This window comes from Otolemur garnettii, unplaced genomic scaffold (genome assembly GCF_000181295.1).
Source record: "Otolemur garnettii isolate 467f Iridium unplaced genomic scaffold, OtoGar3 scaffold00087, whole genome shotgun sequence".
Classification (NCBI taxonomy): Eukaryota; Metazoa; Chordata; class Mammalia; order Primates; family Galagidae; genus Otolemur; species Otolemur garnettii.
In genome coordinates, this window is record NW_003852482.1 from 4,554,155 (window position 1) to 4,577,106 (window position 22,952).

The 22,952-nt window shown below is 50.8% G+C and overlaps 1 protein-coding gene across 2 annotated transcripts; it reads right to left on the bottom strand.

The window, feature by feature from the left end:
* Nucleotides 1-4,714: 4,714 nt before the first annotated feature.
* GTF3C5 (general transcription factor IIIC subunit 5) lies at nucleotides 4,715-22,723 on the bottom strand. 2 transcript variants are annotated; one of them, XM_012808306.2, is made up of 11 exons: nucleotides 22,315-22,723; nucleotides 19,288-19,507; nucleotides 17,704-17,902; nucleotides 11,664-11,856; nucleotides 10,447-10,551; nucleotides 9,313-9,427; nucleotides 8,742-8,822; nucleotides 8,422-8,519; nucleotides 7,224-7,306; nucleotides 6,423-6,565; nucleotides 4,715-5,792 (listed from the first exon to the last, which is right to left on the bottom strand). In XM_012808306.2, the coding sequence occupies exons 1-11, from the start codon at nucleotides 22,465-22,467 to the stop codon at nucleotides 5,632-5,634; spliced, it is 1,551 nt and encodes a 516-aa protein (XP_012663760.1). In that variant the 5' UTR covers nucleotides 22,468-22,723; the 3' UTR covers nucleotides 4,715-5,631. The 2 variants fall into 2 exon arrangements, with proteins under 2 accessions (XP_012663760.1, XP_023371927.1); XM_023516159.1 differs by lacking the exon at nucleotides 8,742-8,822.
* Between the last annotated feature and the right edge of the window lie 229 nt (nucleotides 22,724-22,952).

A 22,952-nucleotide genomic window follows, 5' to 3' on the forward strand; every position in this document is an offset into this window, starting at 1 on the left:
CACAGCTCACAGCAACCTCCAACTCTTGGGCTCAAGCGAGTCTTCACTGAGTAACAGGCATTTAAGCTTCCTCCAGGTCTTTTCTTGGCTTGACAACTCATTTCTTTTTAGTGCTAAAAAATGTTTACTTGTTGGGCAGCCCCTGTGGCTCAGTGAATAGGGCACCAGCCCCATATACTGAAGGTGGTGGGTTCAAAACTGACCCTGGCCAAACCGCGACCAAAAAATAGCTGGTGTTGTATTGGGCGCCTATAGTCCTAACTACCTGGGAGGCTGAGGCAAGAGAATCGCCTAGGCCCAGGAGTTGGAGGTTGCTGTGAGCAGTGATACCACAACACTCTACCGAGGGTGATAGAGTGAAACTCTCTAAAAGAAAAAAATTTTTTCAATTGTCTGGTATACCACAGTTTACTTTTCTGTTAATCTACTGAAGGGCATCTTGATTACTTCCAAGTCTCAGCAATTATAAATAAAGCTACTAGGGTCAGGTGCTGTGGCTCACAGCTATAATCTCAGTACTCTGGGAGGCCAAGGTGGCTGGATAGCCTGAGCTCAGACTGAGCAAGAATAAGACTCCATCTCTAAACATAGCTGGGTATTGTGGCTGACAGCTGTATCCCAGCTACTTGGGTGGCTGAGGCAAAAGGATCACTTGAGCCCAAGAGTTTAGGTTGCTGTGAGGTGACAAAGGGTGACAAAGTGAGATTCTGTCTCTAAATAAATAAAGCTGCTGTAATGCTGGGCACAGTGGTTCACACCTGTAATCCCAGCTCTTTGGGAGGTTGAGGCAGGCAATAGCTTGAGCCCAGGAGATTGAAGTTATAGTGACCTATGATTGGGCCACTGCCCTCCAGCCTGGGCAATAAAGCAAGACCCCACCTCTAAAAAAAAGCTGCTATATACGTCTATTTGTGTAGACACAAGCTTTCAACTCCTTTGGGTAAATTCTAAGGAGTGTGGTTATTGCATCCTAAGGTATGATGCTTTATGTTTTATTTGTTAAGAAGCCGCCAACTGTCTTCTAAAGAGGCTGTGCCATCTTTTCATTCCCAACAGCAGTGAAGGAGTCTGCTGCTCCACCTCCTCACTGGCCTTTGGTGCTGCTGTTTTCTTATGTGTGCAGTAGCTTGGAGTGCTTTACTTTGCATCTCCCTGATGACATATGATGCAGGGTATCTTCTTATATGTTTATTTGGGTTATCTTCTTTGGTGTCTATTAAGAACTTTGACTCATTTTGTAATCCAGGCTTTTTTTGTTCTTTTAGACAGAATCACCCTGGGTAGAGTGCCATGGCATCATAGCTCAAAACACAAACTCTTGGACTCAAGTGATCCTACTGCCTCAGCCTCCCGAGTAGCTGAGACTACAGGCACCTGTCACAGTGCCTGGCTAGTTTTCCTATTTTTAGTAAAGACGTATCTCACTCTTGCTCAGGCTGGTCTTGAACTCGTGAGCTCAGGCCATCCACCTGCCTTTGCCTCAGAGTGCTAGGATTACAGAGGTGAGCCACTGTCCAGCTGTAATCAGGTTTCTCTATTGTTGAATGTTAAGAATTTGTGTATTTTGGATAGCAGCCCTTTATCAGCTTTGTCTTCTGCAGGCATTTTCTCCCAGTCTGTGCCATTTTAGTCTCTTGATGGCATTTTTGGCAGAACAGAAATATTTTTTTAGAGAGTCTCACTATGTTGCCCTCGGTAGAGTGCTGCGGCATCACAGCTTACAGCACTCCAGCTCCTGGGTTTAGGCGATTCTCTTGCCTCAGTCTCCCAAATAGCTGGGACTACGGGCACCCGCCACAACGTCTGGCTATTTTTTTGTTGCAGCTTGGCCAGGGGTGGATTTGAACCCGCCACCCTCAGTATATGGGGCTGGTGCCCTACTCACTGGGCCACAGGCGCCGCCCCAGAACTGAAATTTTTAATTTTGATGATGTGCAGCTTATCAATTCTTTCTTTCATAGATAGGGCCTTTGGTTTTGTGTCTAAAAAGTCCTTGCCATATGACTGAGGCCATAGGTGTATTCTCTTGTTATCTTCTGTAAGAAAACACAAGAGAAATTACATAGCTTTGAGTTTTACACTTAGGTCTGTGATCTCTCTTAGCTTTTGTGATTCATTTTGTTATGTGTGGTCCAGTCATTCCAGCACCACTGAGGCCAACATTTTAACGATACGGGGTGGCTACTTATTTAACAAGGACGCCACATGGCCCTGCACAGAGGGCGTGGTCAGTGAACACTGAATGAAGAGTTGATGGCCGTTCCCATGGTCACCCCAGAGACACTGACCTTGTTCATCCAGTGAGGAAAGTCACAGCAGGCTCCCCAGATGCATGTCTCATGTCTCCATTAGTGGATCCTGCTTTTGAGAACTGACTTTTGGGGGCATTAATTTCAACCAAGAAAGATTTGGCTAATATGTGAGGTCTCAGGACCTCCATGGAGCCCGGGAGCCTGTCTGTCCATAGGGCTGACCTGTGGCCCCATCCCCGTCTTGGTGGAGACCTGCTCCATCACAACCTCAGGCTGTTCTGACTCCTCTTATCTCACAAAAGGCAGGGATGGGAAATCAAGCAAAACTAGGAGCAGTGTGCAGCTGTCACACGCCAACTGTTCTGTCGTGATTTGGTAGAGAGTCTCATCTGAAAGTCCACACTGCAGTCCTGCTCTCGGTCCATGGAGCAGTTAGAAGTTCAGATAGGCTGTAGGGGCCTGGGACGTATTTGTGGTATGCGAACATTCTGTGGACAGAGTCCATGGCTAGCACTGGGTTTGTGGAGAGCATGGCCTTTAACAAAGGTTGGAATATGATTAAGGAGAAACTAGCTCAATGGATACAACAGCACATAGAGCTTAGGCAAATCATATATATTTTTTTAAAAAAACTGGCTTTAGGTGGCTAGAAAAAGTTTTTCTAAAGCAAAGTTGTCCTATGAGGGCAAATGCACGTGTGTTGACATTACACAAAGCAGAGCTGCAAATCCCCAGTGCTGGCACCCCAGCTGTGCGCCTGGGCCTAATTCCCATTTCCCTAGTGCCTTCCCACAGGAAGAGTGCGCACAGCAAGCGTCAGAGGCTACATTTCTGTTTACCACTCTAGAAGGAACACTTAAACTTCATTTTCAGATAAATATCCATTTGGGTGGCGCCTGTGGCTCGGTGAGTAGGGCGCCGGCCCCATATACCGAAGGTGATGGGTTCAAACCCAGCTCTGGCCTAACTGCAACAAAAAAATAGCCTGGTACTGTAGCGGGCACCTGTAGTCCCAGCTACTTGGGAGGCTGAGGTAAGAGAATCGCCTAAGCCGGAGGAGTTGGAGGTTGCTGTGAACTGTGACTTCACAGCACTCTATTGAGGATTAATAAGTGAAACTCTGTCTCAGAAAAAAAAAGAAACATCCATTTATAAGTTGCAGGGGACCTAACTGTGTAGACAGATGGCCTAACCACACATAGAAAACGGGGACTCAAGTGACTAGGAGGCACAGTGGTGTAACTGCAGCAAACCTACCTGAGGAGAAAGAGCAAAGCAATCTTACACTGTCCTTAGCAGTCTGATGATTTCAGCATATGTTACATTATATAATTTATAATTTGTTATATTCATATGCTTTAAATATAGTTATGATTTATTACAATACCTTATATTTGTGAAACTAATGTATGAACATATAAGAAAAAGAGAAGAAGCAGTGATACTGGTGTTGTCAGGAACGGAGATTTTCAGCATAGGTGAAAAAAGAAAACAAGTGGACAATCAGAGAAGTAAAATCCTATAATCTTACACTTTAATTGGAAAACATCTGTATGAATTTTTAGTTTATTTTTCTCTTTGTAGAAGAGTACATATTTCCTAGCTCTATTCAAAAGCCCTAGCAGTACAGACAACCCACCCAGACTGGGGTCCCCACACACTATTTTTCATAGCTAGAAAGGAGGTGCCCTGAGTCAGGGCAGGAGCTGCCTGGGGAGAGCAAGAGGCCGGGCTGTCCTGGCGGCCAGAATGCAAGGCACCAAAGGCCCAAGGGGGTGTCAAAGGACTGCAGGAGCTGACATGAGGCTGCCATCTGGCCAAAGATGGACAAGCTGGGCACCACAAAGCCTGTGATGGAGAGGTACAAATCTGAGAGTTCACCAGGAAGCCCAGGGCCCCACCCCACTTACAGGGCACCAACTCACTATTCTGAAAACAGATAAAGAGAGAAACAGGCATTTTCCCATCTTTCCTGTCCAAATGATATTTCAGGGTCACGAAACAGATGATGAGGAAGAGTCCTTTATAGAACTGTAGCTAATAAATGCAGAAGGAACAGCAGAATTCTAACAACCAGCATTTTGCGATCCCTAAGGAAGCAGTAGGGGTAACTATCAGTGGCAGTTAAAGCCATTAGACACAAGATCGCTGCTGGGTCTGGCTGACACCACCTGAGCCTGCTGCTCCATCCCAGTGTCACTGAAGGGATCCAGCAGACATCCTGTGCCTCCCAACTGGATATACCGCCTAGGAAGAGGCCTTGAGCCTCCTCTAGATCACAGGACATGTAGGGGAGACAGGAGCACATTCACCACCACCACTACCAGAGTGGGGACGTTCCATGAGATAAATGACCCACTCAACAAATGAATGACATGGCTGGTCCCAAGGCAGCGAGTTCTCTCCACTGAATGTTCAATCAGCTACAGAGAGGACCTCTTGTCCCACTGTCCCTTTCTTCTTACTGCACTTGACTAGTCTTTAGGTCAGCCTGGCCTGCCCCCCAGGCAGGTTCCCAGGACTAGCCACTTCAGGCTGACTGGGCCACTGGTTTCCCAATCTTGTTGGGGGAGGGGACTGCCCAGGAGCCAGTCCGCAAGACAGGGCTTGCCTGAGGCAGTTGGTTTGAGGATTGATGTCTGCCGAGCTGCTGAAAGGACCCGGGGTCACACTGAGTGATGGGGTGACCCCCAGGAAGCAGTACTGCTCCGAGGGTGTGGAAGGAGGCAGGCTGGGCCCAGTAGCCTCTGTGGGTGTGAAACCCAAGGCTGTGAGACAGCAGGGCTTCCCAAGAACCTGCAGAGAATGTATCCATTTAAAGAAAAACTGAGTCCAGGCCTGAGGTACTTTGGACCGCCCTCACCCTGCCCTACTGGAGGTGGGGGGCGTAGGCCAGCAAGAGACCACTGTTTGCAGGAAGGAGCAAATGAAGGCACTAAGGGAGCCCAACCCCTAGGCTGGAGGACACTCCCTATGGCTTGAACGCTCCCATTGAGAAACCAGGAGGCCTCAGGAACACTGATTTAATAAGGATGGTTCCAGTGGGGCATGACCTTTGCCAAAGAGACCCCAAACGGATGGGATCTGAAGACAAGATGGTCTTTGGCCACGTGACCACAGATCAGGTTCCTCAAACCATCTCTGCCACCAGAGTCAGAAGACCCAACCTGAGACCGGCCCTGCCCCAAATGCAGCCCCCACACAAGCTGGTCTCTGGCTCAGAGAGACAGCAGGTGCTGACTCAGCCACCAGATGCTGGGCTGGTTCACCTGTGCATGGAGCCAGGGCACAACTTCAGGGATGTTCCCAAGGCTTCCTCATTAGGCTGGTCACCAGTCTGGCCTGGTCAGGGAGACCTGGCCTCAGGCCCAAGGCCCTGTCACACATAGTCCAAAATCTCCGTCTCCATCTCATTCTCACTGCCGTCCGATGGCTTGAAGTCCTCTTCCTCCTCCTCTTCTTCGTCTTCCTCGTCTTCCCCAGACTCGTACGTCAGCGGCTCTTTCCCACCATCAGCCTTGGTTGGGCTAGAGAAAAGAGCTGGGGCAGAGGAAACAAGCTGGGGTGACCAACGCAGGCCTCTGGCTGTCAGGGGCCTGCTTGCCACCACAGCTATCTGGGGAGTGTTGGCCAGGGACAGGTGGAGGTCTGTAGTCTAACAAGTATTTCAGGGGAGCACTGAGGCTGCAGTTTGACAACTGCTCTCCCAGAGGAGCCATGGCAGCTTCAGGGCCCATGGATCCCCCAAGATTATACACACTACTACTCCTGCGAGAAGGTTCATTGCCTCAATTAATGCCTTAATGTTGATGATCAAAAGGCAATCCAGGCGCTGTCCCAAACAAGCCTGAGAGCCCTTGCTCTGGTTGGATCCGCGGGAGTGGCTGGTCTAAGCCCCCACCCCAAGCCTGGGTGGAACCCAAGAGGGCCTTAGCTCTGCCCAGCCTCACCGGGACCACAGCCCAGCAGGTGTTCACCCTCCTTGCTTCCTCAGTGGTCAGCACCTGCCCCCGCCAGGGCTGCCTCCTGCTGTAGACCCTAGGCCTGTAGACTCACAAGCCTCCCTCCCACAGGGCAGGGGCAAGATGAACCCATTTGGGTAAAATTTCTCGGAAATGGCTCCATTAGGGACACCTGCTGTCACCAGAGTGGGTCCTGAGTGGTTCTCACCAGGTCTGTTGGAGCGAATGGTCTGCAGGGTCATGAGAGACATGGCATCCCTCAGGTCATCACTGGTCTTGGGGAGGCACCATCCATCCCGTTCTGTGCACAAAGTCTCTGCCCCATCATTGCGGTGAATGATCTTCTGCAACCTGGGGAGGGAGAGGGACTCGTAGACAGAGGGACAGGTAGAAAGCTCCGGGATGCTGGATCTGGTCCAGGCAGGGGAGTTGTGCTGAGAAAAACAGCACTGAACGTGATAGCTGTAGGGCTGAGCACAGGACACAGCGTGAGAGCTAGGCGTTCCCGGCTGGGCTCCTGAGACCGCGTGGTCCTGGGACCTCTTGCACTGGGCAGAGCTCATGTGCCACCCATGTGCTTCTGGTGTGTCATGGCTTTCACCAGGTTTCAAGCCGCGGTTAAAGGCTCCCGCCCTTCCCCCATGCCCAACTCCTGCAGCTTTTTAAACTCAACTAAGAATAAGCAGAGAAAAGGTATCTGGGATCTGATCAGCCCTGGGATTAGGACCTGCCTCATAGACCTTCATGTGGGCAGTGCGGGGTAGGGGCAAAGATACAACAGCAGGAATGGCATCTGCTAGGCAGAGTCACCATCAGAGTGCAGCCCATGGTCAGGGCCACCAGTGCAGGGCTCTGGGCAGCACCAGCCTCCCAGAAACTGAGTCTTCTGGCAGAAAGATGAAGGCTGACATGAGATGGAAGAGTCGCAGAAAACAATTTGATCTGGTGATGTCTTAGCAGTCCCCTGAGTCCCCAGGGCCGCCCAGTGTCTCAGGCCTCCCGTACATACTCTTCCACGTTCAAATCACACAGCTGGTAGAACATCTGTCGATAGGGTGGCAGGCCCCCCTCCCGGAAGATGTAGACGGTGTCCTGGAGAAAGGAGGGAGACAGACAAGGACAGTTGCAGGAGCCCTTGGTGGCAAGCAGTGCTGGAGATCCCATGCTGCAGGAGTTGGCTTGTTACCAGCACCTGGTTGGGCACACAGGCCAGAAAGCTGGTGAACAGATGCAAAGAAAAAAAGCTCTGACTCCCCAGGAGGTTCTGGGAGGGGTGGAGGAAGCAGCCGGGCCCTCCCAGAGACCAGGAACCCAGAGTCACCTGCCTGACAAACCACAGCGCTCAAAGCTGGGCTGGCACGAGCCTTGTGCTGGGCTCTGCTCAGCACCTTCCTGCAGAGTCTGACCTGCTCACTTTACCAACTGCCACTATGGGTCATCCTACACACCCACCGCCACACTGTCTTGACATCTGGTTTAACAGGGTCAGCTTTCTCCTCTCCTGACCTAGGCAGGTGGTTCTAGAGGCAGGGGTGACAGCCTCCAGTGTGAGAGTCCTTGAGAAGGGAGGCTTTCCAAGCTGTGACATGGTCACCTCTCATTGCAAAGACAGCAAAGGCCTGGAACCCTGTGCAGGCATAGGCCCAGGCCCAGGAGCACTGATGGTGCAGGGAACAGTGCAGCCGTCATTCAGCCTATCTTTGCTATACTCCACCCTGCCACCTACAACCCCCAGCAGGTGATTCCAGGCTGGGGAACACACCCTCCCTGGCCTTTCCCAGGACCGTGGTGGGCTCACAGGAGCCCGAGTGTTGGGAAAGCCTGCAAAGCTCCTGCCCAGCCCAGCACCACGCCCAGATGGTCTGCTCATGCGACTGCCTGAGTCCCATCATTCTAGAGGGATGTCACGTGGCTAGTGGGGCCCAGGTCCATGAAAGGCAGCCACATGCAGCTGCCGGTGTCAGGTTCCCCTCTGAGACGTGTCACCACTTCTTTGCCCAGATGGTCCTTAACACCCATGGTGCCAGGTGGCTTGTACCCCAAAGGTGGGGGTGGGGCCAAGGCACAGCTTGTGTGGAGCAGCCTCAGAGCTCCCCAGTTGCCACCCACAGGGCACCCAGCCTCAAAAGGGAGATGCCTCACATCTACCCTCCATCTTCTCCCTCAACCAAGCAGACTGCTCCCTCCTGGGGCTCAGGGGCACCCACCTTGAGCTTGTACTTGCTGGGGGCCAATTTCCGAACTCCAGGTGTCCCCGATGGGCCCAGACCCTGTTTCAGGTCATGCATGGTGACGAGCTGGCTGGCTGTGTGGGGACAATGGCAGTGCTTTGACATATGGGGCTAGGGATGGGGGTATCTCTGTTGACCACCCCACTCTGTCCTCCCACCTGCCCACCCTCCTCTGGCAGTTTCCTGGAGGAAGGGATCCCAGGAAGAGCCTCCCCACCTGCTGTCAGATGCCCCCTTCCCTAGCATCAGCATGAGGGCAAATCACTCCTGACCCTGAACAGTCCTGGGGCACTTACTAGTCTTTTTGATGGTGATGGGGAGGCTGTAGTTGTAGGTGCTGCGCTTTGCTTTGACAGGCAACTCATTGGGGGCATAACCTGCAGATGAGGTCGGGCATGTCGGGCAGGCGGGTGGGCACAGGGCCCATCTGCAGACAGCCCTGGCTTCACGTTGAGGGTAAGAGCTGTGTTCTTGGGGCCAACTCCTGAGAAAGGTGACCCCAGCCACCAAGCACACCCCTGGGCAACAGTAACCAAGGCAGGCTAGCACTGCCCACACAGGGCGGGGCCAGTTGTGGAGTGCCTTGCACTCCTGGCTAAGACGCTCACTAGTGCCAGCTCACATCACAGGACCACAGGTCACTGTGAGGCACCTGACCCAGAAAGTGGCTCAGAAACAGAGGGTCAGCATTGGGGCCGGAACTGAGCTGAGCCTTTGTTTCAGCACTATCCTGCATCCAACATGTTCTCACCCTGGGGAAGAGGCTTTATTCTCTCCAAGTAAATAGACTGTTATGACAAAAGACTATGCTAGGAATGGAAAAATATAGAGAGAAAGAAGGAAGGCAAAATTTTTAGTAGTTTTTACCGTATTTCAATCCACAACGGATTCGGAAATCAAGGACTTGATAAATCTTGGCCTCTGGGTTTTTTCGGGGGTCATACCCAAATCGGATCCATAGGCTTCGCCAGGGCCCTGTGATCTGGGGACAGAGCAGGTGGGAGCATGAGGTGACATCAAAGCCCAGGCCCCAGGTGGGAGCAGAGCCCTATGCTGGGGTAGTAGGACAGCCTGAGAGCTCAGGATGCCCACCCAGCTCTGCCGTGCTCAGGCTGTTGCCATGAGGTCACTTAGCCTTTCCAATCCTGGGTATCCTGTCACACTTTCCCATGGTCTTGGGGGGATTAAATGAGATGTGCCTATGGTGCCTGGCACACAGTAAGTGTCTAGTGTTACTACCATCCTAGTGGATGGGATGTCTTTGTCCCCAAATGGTGCTTCTAAAGTACTTATGTCTAAAAACCCAATGGTAAGTGACAGAGGAGGCTCTCCAGAGTCTGGAGTCCAATAGGGTGGGAGGATTGATTCTCATGCCCAAAACCCACCACTAGCCCTCATGGCCACATGGTAGGCTGGCCTCCCTGGATGCCCCGTGCAAGTCCCTGCGCATTCCTTTCCTGTCAGCTCCACTAGGAACCCTAGTAACAATATTCCCTTTTTATCCCACTCCTGGGCCCTCCAAACTAACTCAACACAGGTGGGAGGAGCTGAGGTGGCTACTGTGGGCAGGGCCTGGGCTCTGCCACTCACAGTTGGAGGGTTTGGCACATCATGCCACCTCTCTAAGCCTCGGCTTGTCCTCAGTGTTAAAAAGGGACCCCTGTGACTCCCTGCAGGTAGGAATAAAGGATCTGATGTGTACCAGCACTTCTTCAGTGCTCGTCTTAAAAAGTCCTCACAACCAGCCCATCCTCTACAAAATAATCCCTTTACTACAAATCAGGTAATTAATCCTTTATCCTAAAGTCATCCAAATACGTTATTAGAAGGCTGGGTCTCAGGGAGCTGAAAACCTTGTAGTTGACTTTAACAAGCTATCTTGGGGCACTAGGATGAGGGGTAGGACAGGGGACCCCGGCTCTCACTATATTCTAAGATGTCAAATCAGGGATCAAGGCCCACACTGGTGGGAACCAAGGCAAGTGGGCAGCCGATACTTACCATGTAATAGGCCAAGTAGGGAAGCAAGACCTTGAGCTTGTCAGGGTGGACGCTGATGTTGGCCTTGACGGCATTCCGGGACCAGACAGGACGGATTTCAAACAGCTGGGGAGAGCCAACAGCAGAGGCTGGGCCGAGACCAGCAGCTTCTGCTCTCCTGCCCCAAACTCCCCAGCATGTGAAGAGTGGGTGATGGGCAGGAGCTGGGCAGGGAGGGCCCAGCCCCCAGGACGTGCTGCACTTAGACTCCCCTCTTTCAGCCATCTGAGGCCTGGGTTGATGCCTAGCACATACAGGTATGGGACCTGGGGGCCTCACAATGACCACAAGGGACATGGTACCTGTCCTGACACAGCTCACACCATAGTAGGCGAGCAGGGCTGAGGGGGGCATGCCAGAGCTCCAAGACCCCCAACCTACAGCCTCTGATGGGGCACTCTCTGGACACAGTCCACATTCCTAAACTGGCTCACAAGGCCCCTTTTGCCCTGGCCTTCACACTCTGGCCATGCCGACTCTGAAGGGGAGGCCAGTGCAAAAGGGGCCTTGTGAGCCAGTTTAGGAATGTGGACTGTGTCCAGAGAGTGCCCCCCCAGGGACTGTAGAAATTCAGCAAGATATCCAGTCTCTGGCAGGAACAAGCTTCCCCACAGGAACAGTGCAGAATTCAGCTTAAGCCAGGGAAGAGCCTGAGCCGAGCCTTAGCCGGCAGTGATGCAGTCTTTCTGTGAACTTGCTGTCCACACCTGAGGGGACACAACTACCAGAGGCCCCAGCCTCAGACTTCAAAGCACCTCCGAGCCAGAGGGGCGGGCAGGTGCCGGCAGCCCAGCTCCTCCAACAACAGGGAAGACCGAGCTGGGGCTGGCACATGGCAGGTGCCCTGCCAAGTCTGCTGCCACCAGCGAATGAACAAACAAAAGCTTAGAGGATCTCAGAGTGCCACGTTTAAGTCACATTTGAACAATACACTCATTTTATTTACCCACCACCAAAGGGACTTAAGAATTCTAAGAAGTATTTTCAAGCTTGGGAATGCAAGGCTAACAGGGCTTTCAGATGTAACACCTGGGGATGAAAATTTCCTACATACTAAGGAAAGAGTTTGAAAACTTTAAGCACAGTTAACCCACAGCCTGGGACGGGGAGCAGCTAGGTAAACACCAGTGATCTGTGCCAGGGAGGTGTTGGTCAGGTGGGCACCGCCCCAGACTCACCTTCCTCAGCTCCTCCTCCACCTTCCGATCCATGGGGTTGGTGCAGACTCTCTTCCATGTGTGCACTGCAGCTTCCAGGGGTTTCGAGGGCACCTCGTCCTCAAAGTTGACAAAGATGGCATTGTGGGGGCGCCGGGCCCTGCTCAAGCCAATCAGATTCTCTCCTGAGATGGGGGGGTTGTTGTAGCCTTCCCTGAGGGTCAAAAGTGCTGGTGAGAACAGGACCACTGAGGACAATCCCAGGCACAGGCCTGGTCAGACCAGGCAGGGTGCCCAGTGGCCCAAGTTTATGTGCTTTCTCCCTGGAAATCCAGGTGAGGGAGAGGATTACAGAGCTGGCTGCTGAAGGAACCCGTGTTCCCAGGCTGACAACCAAGGAAGAGAAGAGCTGTGACTGCCAATGGCAGCTCAGAAACCAAGACAAGGCCAAAGGCACCGGAGGCTGGGGCATGGAAAAGAGCACCTGTCATGAAGCTGGTGGCCTGAGAACTGCACTGAGTCACAGGCAACATTGTGTAGCCAGTGAGAAGCTGGACACAATCTAAAGTCCATCAGCCAGGGACGGAAAGTCACTTATGTCACCACCACACAAAGAACATGAGTGGCTAACAAGATAGGACAACTACACCTCCTGACGTTAACTTTCACATGACTCACACATTTAACCCTCTGAACACTTCTCTGGAGAAGGAATAATTTTTTTTTTTTTGAGACAGAGACTTAACCTGTTCCCCTGGGTAGAGTACTGTGGCATCACAGCTCACAGCAACCTCTAAGTCCTGGGCTCAAGCAAGTCTCCTGCCTCAGCCTCCCAAGTAGCTGGGACCACAGGCGCCCGCCACAGCACCTGGCTATTTTTTGGTTGCAGCCGTCATTGTTTTTTGGTGGGCCCGGGCTGGATTCGAACCTACCACCTTAGGTGTATGTGGCTGGCGCCTTAGCTACTTGAGCCACAGGCGCCGAGCCAGGAATAATTTTTGATAAAGGAATGGCAGCCACAGGGATGAGGGAACTTGCCCAGAGCCACTTCACTGTGGGTGTGTCACTGTAATAAGAGCACCCTTCTAGTGGGGCATATACGTGGGGGGAGGGGTACATGGGATTCTCTGTACCTTCATCTTATTTTGCTGAGAATGTAAAAATACACTTAAAAAGATCTTTAAAAAACCAACACACAAAGAAAGGGTTCTAGCACCCTATGTATGTGTTGGCACAGAACACACCTGGGCAGCTATCTCCCAAAACACTTGCAATGGCCCCCCTTTACCACTGGACGTCAGTCAACAGACACAGAAAGCAGGAGACTGGGACAGAGAAGCTGCAGCTGGTCATCCCACCCTGAGGCAGATTCCGTTTCCCCACTCTACCCCCAGCCCCCAAGTCCTTCTGAAGTACATTTAAAGTATGACCTGGACAGAACCCAACTCTACCCAGGTGATTAGTATTTTTTAAATCAGTCCTTGATTTTTCTACATGAGCTAATACCCTTTGCAATCCTCTGGAGAAAAACAAAGTGATTTTCACAATGGGAAACAAAATTCAAAAGGTGGGATCAAGTGCCCTTTTTAATGAAAAAAGGGCCTATATGAATAACCGCTCCAGACAGGGCAATGCCATCCTATTTTCAAAGATACCCTCAAGGACAGCCGGGTAGTCTATTGGTATCTGCCCCTGAGGGAAAGGCCCACAGACCTCTGTTGCACCCCCACTGCTGGCAGCTTTGGGCTGAGGTCCTGGTGTGTCACTGTGATTCAAAGCATTCAGAGAACTGCTGGCAGGGGCCATGGGTGCTAGCAGCCAAGCCAGCAGGCCCAACCTGCAGACTCTCCTAAGGGAGCAGAAAGGGCTCAATGTTCCCACACAGAAGGGACACCCTCAGGCCAACCTCCCAGCTTCTCTTCTGCCTACTAGATATATTCGCCCTCCCCAGACCCACAGAGGGCTGAGGAGGCAGCCAGGCCAGGCCCCATGCAGTCAGGAAGGCAGCAGATAGCAGCCCTGGGAAGAAAGGCAGGTTCTTTCCACATGCTGGGAAGCCAATAACCCACATGGGGAGGAGAAGGGCCAAGGGGACCTGCCCTTCCCTCGTCCCACCCCAGAGCCTTGGGAACAGGTGTCTGCTGGCCCAAGGGCACAGCAGGGACTCAGATGTTGTCATCAGCACCAGCTGCAGCAGCACCAAGGATGCCATCTCCTTCCGCTGTGTATTTGTTTGCTTCTGACAATAGTAAATTTCTTCTAGAGGTAGAAACCAAGACATTTTATAAAATATGTAACTTTAAACAGCCTGAGCAAGAGTGAGACCCCATCTTTAAAAACAGCCAGGTGTTATGGCAGGCACCTGTAGTCCCAGCTACTCAGGAGGCTGAGGTAAGAAGATCACTTGAGCCCAGGAGTTCGAGGTTGCTGTCAGCTGTGACACCACAGAACTCAACCCAGGGTCCAGGGTGACAAAGTGAGACTCTGTCTCAAAAAAAAAAAAAAAGTAACTTTAAAAAGGGATCATCAGCCTCCTGTTTAAAACATGCACAAGCATAATGTGCTACAGAAAAGCTCCGCAAGCAGGGGTTTTCGGCATGGTGGTGACGTGACCTGACTCTTTAGTCACACATGGCCATTAGCTTACTCTTACAATCAGAAACAAAAGGGGGTTGGGACGGTAGGGAACTTACACATTAAGCAGACCCAGGAGACATCAATCATAAACAACATGTGGAGACCCTGTTTGGTGCCTATGATGCTTTTGAGACAACCAGGAAACACTGAATAAGGATAGGGTCTGTGTGACACTAAGGAGTCCCATATAATCTGTTCAGAATGACACTGGTGTCCCAGGTGCATTGGAAACATGGGCCTGCTCTGCCAGAGGTGCACACTGCTTGTCTCTAGAGGCTGCTGAGCCGGGCAGGGAGAGAAGTGAGAGCAGAACGGTGCTTGAGGCAGAAGCACATGAGGGGCGCGTAGAGGCCACACTCCAAGGCATGTTTTTGAATGCTCCATAATGTTGCTAAAAGAAGAGAATAATATGCTTTCTCCCAAGGATAAATCTAAGCCCTTCGCCATGGTCTGTGAGACCCTCACCCTACCACTCTCCCTGGCTCCCTCTGCCCTGGGGGGACCAGCCTCCTGATGCTTCCTCTGCACCTGCAGGTCCCCTGGTCTAGAACATTCTCCCAGGATCTTCACCAGCCCAGCTCCATTCCCACTCAGGTCTGTTTTGGATGTCAGCTCCGCCAATGGCCACCCTCAGCCCTGGCCACCACCTATTGGGCACCCATCTCTTTCCTGTGCTCTGCCCGGCTGCCTAGTCCCTGAGCAGCACCTCACCTGCTGTGTGGTCCACAGACACAAGGGTCCTGAGAGTGCTCTGGGCCGAAACAGACACTTGGGCAGGACTTGAAGAAGTATTTAATGAGAAATGAAAAAGTCCTCCCACCCCGTCAGAGATAAATGTTTGAGCCCAATCTTCTATACTTTTCTAGGCTTCTGTTATCAAACCACAATTTATTTTCAGTCCACAAAATCTGGTCTAACGCCTGCCATTTCCACACAGTAAGGCAGGTATCCTGGACGTGTGCTGTGGCAGGCCACAGAGCCCACTCACCCAAAGGCTGTACTTTTGGAAACTCAAAATGTGCTACAGAATAATTCTTCAACACCACCACCTGAGTTTCAAAGTCTTTTTCGTTACGCTCATCTATGCATGTTAGTCTTACTCCCCAAAACCTTCTCTCTGGGTCCACAAAGACGCAAACTGCCTCTCACGGGCCAGCCCTGCTCCAAGCACTGGAGTATGACAGAGGGCAAAATAGGCCAAGCCACTACCTTTGGGGAGTTTACATCAAAATGAGAAAAATTTTTAAAAATTGTCTTCTTGCATATAATTTTAAAAAGTAAAGCACATAAAGAGAACAGTGTGACACTGATCAAAGCCATGGAGTGGGGAAGATGGATGGGGGGAATGCGGGCACTGACACCAGGTATCGTGTGCACTGCAGGCAGGGTGGAGACCCGTGGGGTGTGGGACAGTGGGCAGTGAGCTGTGCACACTATTGGTCTAGGTTGGGTAATTTCAAACCCATTTTCTTCATTTTTTTACCCACTATTCAGTCTTGGCTTTTACACAAAGGAAATCCTATTCCTTCATGTCAGCATGTGGCTGGTCTCCAGCATAAAACGAACATTTGACAATGTCCAGGCCTGCCTTTCCCACAGGCACTGGGGGCTCTAATTATGTCAAGAGCTTCTAAATTAAAGAACTGGTTTCATCTGAATTACATGTGGTCTTGGTAGGAATGTGCACTTGGGAGGGGAATGGGCCATGAGTCATATCCATCTGGCTTCTCACAACCCTTAGTGGAGAAGAAAAGAAGACTGATACAAGAGACATCCAGTGCCTGTCTTTAGTGCTTACACACAAGAGGGAGCAGAGACCGAAACACACGTACACCAAGCCAGATCTGTGCAGCAAGTCACACACACCCTGAAGCACATGACATCGGGTTCTCTGAAGCCACCTCCAGCCAAACAGGGCAGACCAGGAGATATCAACAGCTTTCTGCTGTTCAGGTTAACTGGGTCTGAGGTTTTGCAGGTGAGTGTGGCAAAAGGAGACAGGCCACGGAAGGATGGATTACAAAGATGGCCATGAGGCTCAGCACCTGTAGCAGAGTGGTTATGGTGCAGGCCACATGCACCAGGGCTGGCAGTTAGAATCTGGCCTGGGCCAGCTGAACAACAATGACAACTGCAACAACAACAAAAAAAGCCAGGCATTGTGGTGGGTGCTTGTAGTCTCAGCTACTTGGGAGGCTGAGGCAAGAGAATCACTTAAGCCTAAGAATTTGAGGTGGCTGTGAGCTGTGACACCATGGTACTCTACCCAGAGCAAGGTAGTGAGACTCTATCTCAAAAAAAAGATGGCCATGAAATTTCTGCCAGGCTTGGGGATAGTAAGGCCATGAGGGGGCATAGGAAGTGGGAAAGGCCTAGAGTCAGAGGGGGACATTCACAGGAGGCCTTTCTTAAGTAGTGTCTGGTAACAGGCAGAGTTGCTAGCTTAGAGCCCATAGCTCAGCAGCTAGGGTGCTCGTTACATACACCAGAGCTGGTGGGTTCAAATCTGGCCCAGGGCCTACCAAACAACAATGACAACTACAATAAAAAAAAAAAAAAGCTGGGTGCTGTGGTGGGCACCTGTAGTCCCAGCTACTTGGGAGGCTGAGGCAAGAGAATTGCTTGAGCCCAAGAGTTGGAGGTTGCTGTGAGCTGTGACACCACGGTACTCTACCAAGGGCGACATAGTGAGACTCTGTCTCAAAAACAAAACAAAACAAAACAGGCAGAGCTGCTGGTCAGCAATGACAAGGGAACTAAACCAAAGGACATTAATCTACAGGAACCCTCAAGTCCCACAGCCACATCCTCTGCACCGTAAGAGTCATTGGGAATAGAGCTGATGTGATGATCACAGGCCACCACCTATGAAGGGGCTGTTCTGCACTGGGCCCTGTGCTGAGAACTACGTGTGCTTTTTACATTCAATCCTGGCGGGGCACAGTAGCTCATGCCTATAGTCCCAGCACTTTGGGAGGCCAAGAAGATTGCTTAAAGCCAGGAGTTTGAGACTTAGTCTCGTTAACACAGACCCCATCTCTACAAAAAACAGAAAAATTAGCCGGGTGTGATGGCACACAGCTATAGTCCCAGCTACTCTGGAAGCTTAGGCAGGAGGATCCCTTGAGTCTAGGAGTTCAAAGCTGCAATGAGCTATGATCATGCTATTGCACTCTAGCCTGGGTAACAGAGAGACTTTGTCTCTAAATACATAGATAAAAAACAAATTCAATCCTAAAACTTCTCTTCAGTAGGCACTGCTGCTGCCACCTCATTTTTAGGATGGAGAACTGAGGCTGAGAAGCTAAGTGGCTGGAGCCACTGGCTCTGCCAATGAGTGGCAGAGTCCAGTCTTGGACCCAGACCCTCTGACCACAGGGCCCTTGTTCTGACCTTGATGCCACAGTGTTAAAGGGGGCCTCACCGATGCTGTGTCTCTGGGCGGTAGAAGTAGTCCACTGGGGTGTCTAGCCGGGAGAAGATGGGCGGGGGGATGTAGAGTGGCAGCTCCTGGTGGAAGAAGCCCTGCTTCTCAGGCCGTAGCATAAGCACCTTGTCATACATCGATGTGTGCTTGCCACTGGCTTCTGTGTGCATGGCCAAGTACTGGAAATCAGACATCCCTGGAAAGAGAGGTAGGAAGACAGATGCTGTGACCAGGAAGGCCCATCCACAAATGGGCAGCTGGCACACACCAATGCCCACATTCCCTTAGGGACATGCTCACTGGGTCTTACATTGGAGGTTGCCAGGTCGTGGTGGCAAGTGCTGAAACTACACCCTTCCAAATGCTCCTGTGAACCTGGCTCAGCACACTCCACGTCACTTATGTAGAAACTATTTTTTGGGATGGGGGAGCCATGTGATAGGTGAGGATGAAGTCTGGGTCCCTGCTTCTGAAGACATAATATGCACAGGAATCACCTGGGATCCTGCTAAACACAATCTCAGGTGCTGAGATTCCACACTGCTAACAAGCTCCCAGGTGAGGCTGCGGCTGATGCCCAGGGACATGGGGAGTAGCAAGGTACCGGCTCACTCAGATGCAAATCTGATACAAAGTGTGGGGCTGCTTTTTTTTCCTTTGAGACACAGTCTCACTCTGTTGCCTTGGCTAGAGGAAATTTTATCAATCACTTGGAAAACCTTGTCCCTCGTCCCACAAAGAACCCTCCTTGGAGAACACCATGTCCCATCAGAATGATGGACATTCAAATGCCTAACCTGTGGGACCCCAAGTCCTATCTTTCCTTCTTTTTACTTTCTTTTTCCCCTTTTCTTCTTAGTCTCCTTTTCTTTTTTCAATCATTATTCCTTTCAGGTTATGCCTCAGAACTGCAGGCATTTCTAAGGTGAGTAATTCACCAACCACCTGGGCCTGGCCCTTTAACAGGCATTACCTCCCTGCATCTCCCCAGGACCTCACAGACTCTAGACTCCACAGTCTCTTCTGTGCAGACAAGGAGACTGAGGCTGAGGGTGCCACAGTACCTACCTAGAGGAACTGGAGAGCTCAGGTACACACATTGCCACCTTATAGCCCCTCTCCACTTACCAGCCTCACCAGTGTCCCCTGTAGGTGGCAAACTTGACTGAGCAGCACATGGGAGATGTCCAGTCTGCTAAGAGCTCAAAGGAGCATGAGTTCCCGAGGAGCTCAAGTGAGCTGGGAGAGGGCTAGCAACACCAGTAGTGGTTAAGACCAAGAGAAGGTTTTAGAACAGGGGAGGAAAAAACTAGAGGTCTACTGACCAGTTTTTTTTTGGCCCCATATAGCAGTTTTATTAACAATTAAGAGATTTCTCATAGATTCCTAGCTTCTCTTGAAGTATGCTGAAGATCAGCGAGCCCACTGCTGGAGGTGGAAGAGGAAAGGCTGCCTCCTGGCTGGGGCCCCTGCTCCTCAAGTCTGGGCATAGCCTGGCCCACTTCATGGGTATAAATGACCTACATGGTTCCTATAAGCCATGAAATAACCAAATGCTGCAAGACCAGACTTCACCATTACCCTGAAACTTGTAAACAGTGGAGATAATGCCCAGGATCTCCATGCCAAATGTGACCTCGGGGTGGGCCTCGGTGCCCAGCACCCCCTTCCGCTGCCTTGTCTTCTTCTTGATCCGGAGTAGCAAGCTGCTGGTGCTGAAGCGGTTGGCACACACAGGGTGGCAATAAGGGTCCTTGGGCCGGAAGTACAGCTCTAGCCTCTTAGAGGGGTCTGCGTAGATCTGTCAAGACGAAAGAAGGCAGAGTTAAGGCAGTGATCAGCTAAGCAGCCAGCAAGGAGCTGATCCTCTCTTACCAAAAGCCTGGTGGTGAACCAGGTGAACCAGGTGACTGAGGAAGAGCCAGGAGGCTTAATTTTCATTCTGAACTTTTAATTCCTTTAAACTAAAAAACCCAAATATCAGGCAGCGCCTGTGGCTCAAAGGAGTAGGGTGTTGGCCCCATATGCCAGAGGTGGCAGATTCAAACTCATCCCCAGCCAAAAAAAAAAAACAAAAACAAAAACCAAAAAACTACAAAAACCCAAATGTTCTCGGTTTTTATGTAGTGGAGAAAATGAGGACCAAGAGAGGTTGTGAAGTTGAAGATAACAAACTCCAGTGAAATAAAAGCCCCGTTTTCAAGTGCCTGTTCAGTATGGGACCTCATTTGACTCTTCTGGCAACACTCGTGGTAGATATTTTCACTCGAGTCTACTTTGAGGTAACTGAGGCTGGGAGGGGGACCAGTTGAGCAACTTGTCTAAGGCTACCTACTCTAGGGAATACTCACCCCAGAAGGGTCTTGGTATTCAGTCCCATATGCAAATGTTTCTAGGTCCAAAGGAGAGTAAATCCATCATTCATAACCATTTTGGCTCTAGCTGTTACCTACAGCTTTTCAAGCATATGAGGCTGAATGCCAAAGACCCTTTTGGGTCCTTCTCTTTAAAAACTCTAAGAATGGCTCGGTGCCTATAGCTCAACCGGCTAAGGCGCCAGCCACCTACACCTAAGGTGGCGGGTTTGAAACCCCAGCCCGGACCCGCCAAACAACAATGACGGCTGCAACCAAAAAATAACCGGGCGTTGTGGCGGGCGCCTGTGGTCCCAGCTACTTGGGAGGCGGAGGCAGGAGACTCGCTTGAGCCCAGGAGTTGGAGGTTGCTGTGAGCAGTGATGCCACGGCATTCTACCCAGGGGGATAGCTTGAGGCTCTGTCTCAAAAAAAAAAAAAAAAAACTCTAAGAATGGTACCTTCCTCCTAAGATTGTTACAATGATTAAATACACATAAATCACTCAGCCTGGTACCTAACTTATGGCAAATACTCAACACATGGCACCTACTTATGAACAAATGCTTGCCTCGCACTGAGTAAGACCGATGGAATTACTGTCAGATGTGTAAGTACAAAGGAAGCACCAATGTGCACTGGACAAAATGTGCTAGTCTGTTGGCTCCCTAACACCCAAGATAGGGTGGGGCCTTTAGGAAATGCTCAGGAGCTAGCTAAGGAAAGAGTGAAGGTCATCTGGAATTCCCTTGTCTCTTGAAACACACAACTGAGACCTGATGAGGTGGGGGTGAACCCAGCCATGAGCATGGCACAAAGGAGGTGCTCAAGAAACCTGAGAAGAATGAATGAATGATAAAAGTCCCTTTCTGGGCTCACAATGTAGTTGCACAATGCAGTTGGGTAGTTAGTGAAAGTAAGCGTTCTATCAATGCCACAAGTGAATCAATCAGTATAAAACAAAAAAAACCATGAATGCCTGGGGATTTACTGACATCTTGTCGTTAAAAATGAGTTCAAAGCTTTTCAATATTCATAAAGGAAGAGGAAGCAGCAGTTAAAAGCTCAGAAGGCAAAGATGAGGTCAAATACCCACTGTACCACGTAGGAGTCGTTTGACATGATTTGTCTTACCTGTGCATTTATCTGAAAAAATGGGAGCAAAAACAGAATCTGACTCACTACAATGTTGTTAAGATTCAGTAGTACATTCTACAAATTTTATAGAACTAGGAGTACAGAACTGAACAAGAAAGGTCTCTGCTCTTATGGAGTTTACAATCTCAGGACTAAGGGAACAAGACAGACTATAAATTAGTTAAAACATAAGCTGAGGTAGGAATTAACAGGATGAAGAGACATATAACTGCTAGACAACACTCTAATTAGGGCAATCAGGGAAAATCTCTCTAAAGAAGACACATTTCAAGGCCAGGCGCGGTGCCTCATGCCTGTAATCCTAGCACACTGGGAGGCCAAGGCGGATGGATTGCCTCAGCTCACAATTTTGAGACCCAAATGAACAAGAGCAAGACGCCGTCTCTAAAAGTAGCCGGACGTTGTGGCGGTCGCCTGTAGTCCCAAGCGCAAGAGTTTGAGGTTGCTGTGACCTATGACACCACAGCACTCTACCGAGGGCGACAAAGTGAGATTCTGTCTCAAAATAAATAATAAGACACACTTCAAGATTTAGTACATGTAAAGAACTTAACACAGGGGCGGCACCTGTGGCTCAAGGACAAGGTGCCAGCCCCATATGCCAGAGGTGGTGAGTTCAAATCCAGCCCTGTCCAAAAAAAAAGAACTTAACACAGAAACTCATCCCAGTTGCCCTACTTGCTGTATGATCTTGAACAAGCCGTATTCACTCCCTTGTAAAAGGCAGACATTGGGAGTATCTGGTAGGGTTCTAAAGAGGACAGAATGTAAGGGAAGCAACCTAGAACCGTGCCCAGAACAGAATAAAATACCAGCTATTACTGAGCTGCGCTCATGGCATGAATGCTGAGGCTGAGGCTCATATTTGAACATGGGATGGAAAAGAGCCCCAAGAATGTCCCCTACAGTCCTTTCCTTCCGTTCCCGCTTTGCGCGTTCGCGGAAAGCAAAGCTGAGGCCAAGCGGCCTCCCCACAGTCAGCTACTCTCTCCGTTGCCAAGGAAACTACACCCCCCCCCGCAAAGGTCCGCCCCTTCGGCCGTAGCCCAGCCATTTGGTCCCTCCCCCGGTGTTCCAGAGATTCCCAGTTTCTTACACGGGAGACTCCTTCCTCGCCGCCCAGAGTCGACACCATCTTAGTCACGTCACGCACCACGCCCGGGTACTCCACGCACACCATATTCCGCTCCCGCCGCAACTCCACCGGGACCGCCGTCCCCAGCCTCGCCTCCACCGCCTCCGCCGCCATCCCTGACGGTCTAGCCCAGCCCGCCACGGTCCGTTTACCAAAGTGCTCCCGGAGGCCTCGCTTCAATGGTTCCGCGAAGGATTTGTTCCGGGCTCCCTGACTGCTGGTCCCCCTAACTCCCAGAGCTTAGCGAGACTCCACCCTCCTAGAGAACCAACACTTGAGGGGAGGTCCCAGGGCTTCGAGGTAAACGATTTACATGCCCTTGACTTTTTGTTTAAAATCAAGCTGGTTAGTCCGAATGGCAGGGCAAGAACCTGCGTCTCCCACCTGCCAGAGGACGCAGAGGGACAGTAGGACACCACAACCTTAGCCAATGAGAACCCGAGAGTCAGTTAAGCTTTTAGCCAATGAAATTTCCGGAGGAATACACATTTCACCTCCAGTGACGTAGATTTTATCCAATACAGAACCAGGATTTGGCCACTTCCCGCCCTTTTCCCGAAATCTTCCCCAATGACAGCTCGGGGGCGGGGATATGCGAA

Excerpts from the sequence above, each read along its gene's own strand:
- GTF3C5 (XM_012808306.2), bottom strand. The coding sequence starts at position 22,467 with ATGGCGGCGGAGGCGGTGGAGGCGAGGCTGGGGACGGCGGTCCCGGTG. Across the intron at positions 11,857-17,703 it reads CGCCCAGAGACACAGCATCG|GGAAGGCTACAACAACCCCC; the intron begins GTGAGGCCCCCT and ends TTTGACCCTCAG. Across the intron at positions 10,552-11,663 it reads TGGAGGAGGAGCTGAGGAAG|CTGTTTGAAATCCGTCCTGT; the intron begins GTGAGTCTGGGG and ends GGCTCTCCCCAG.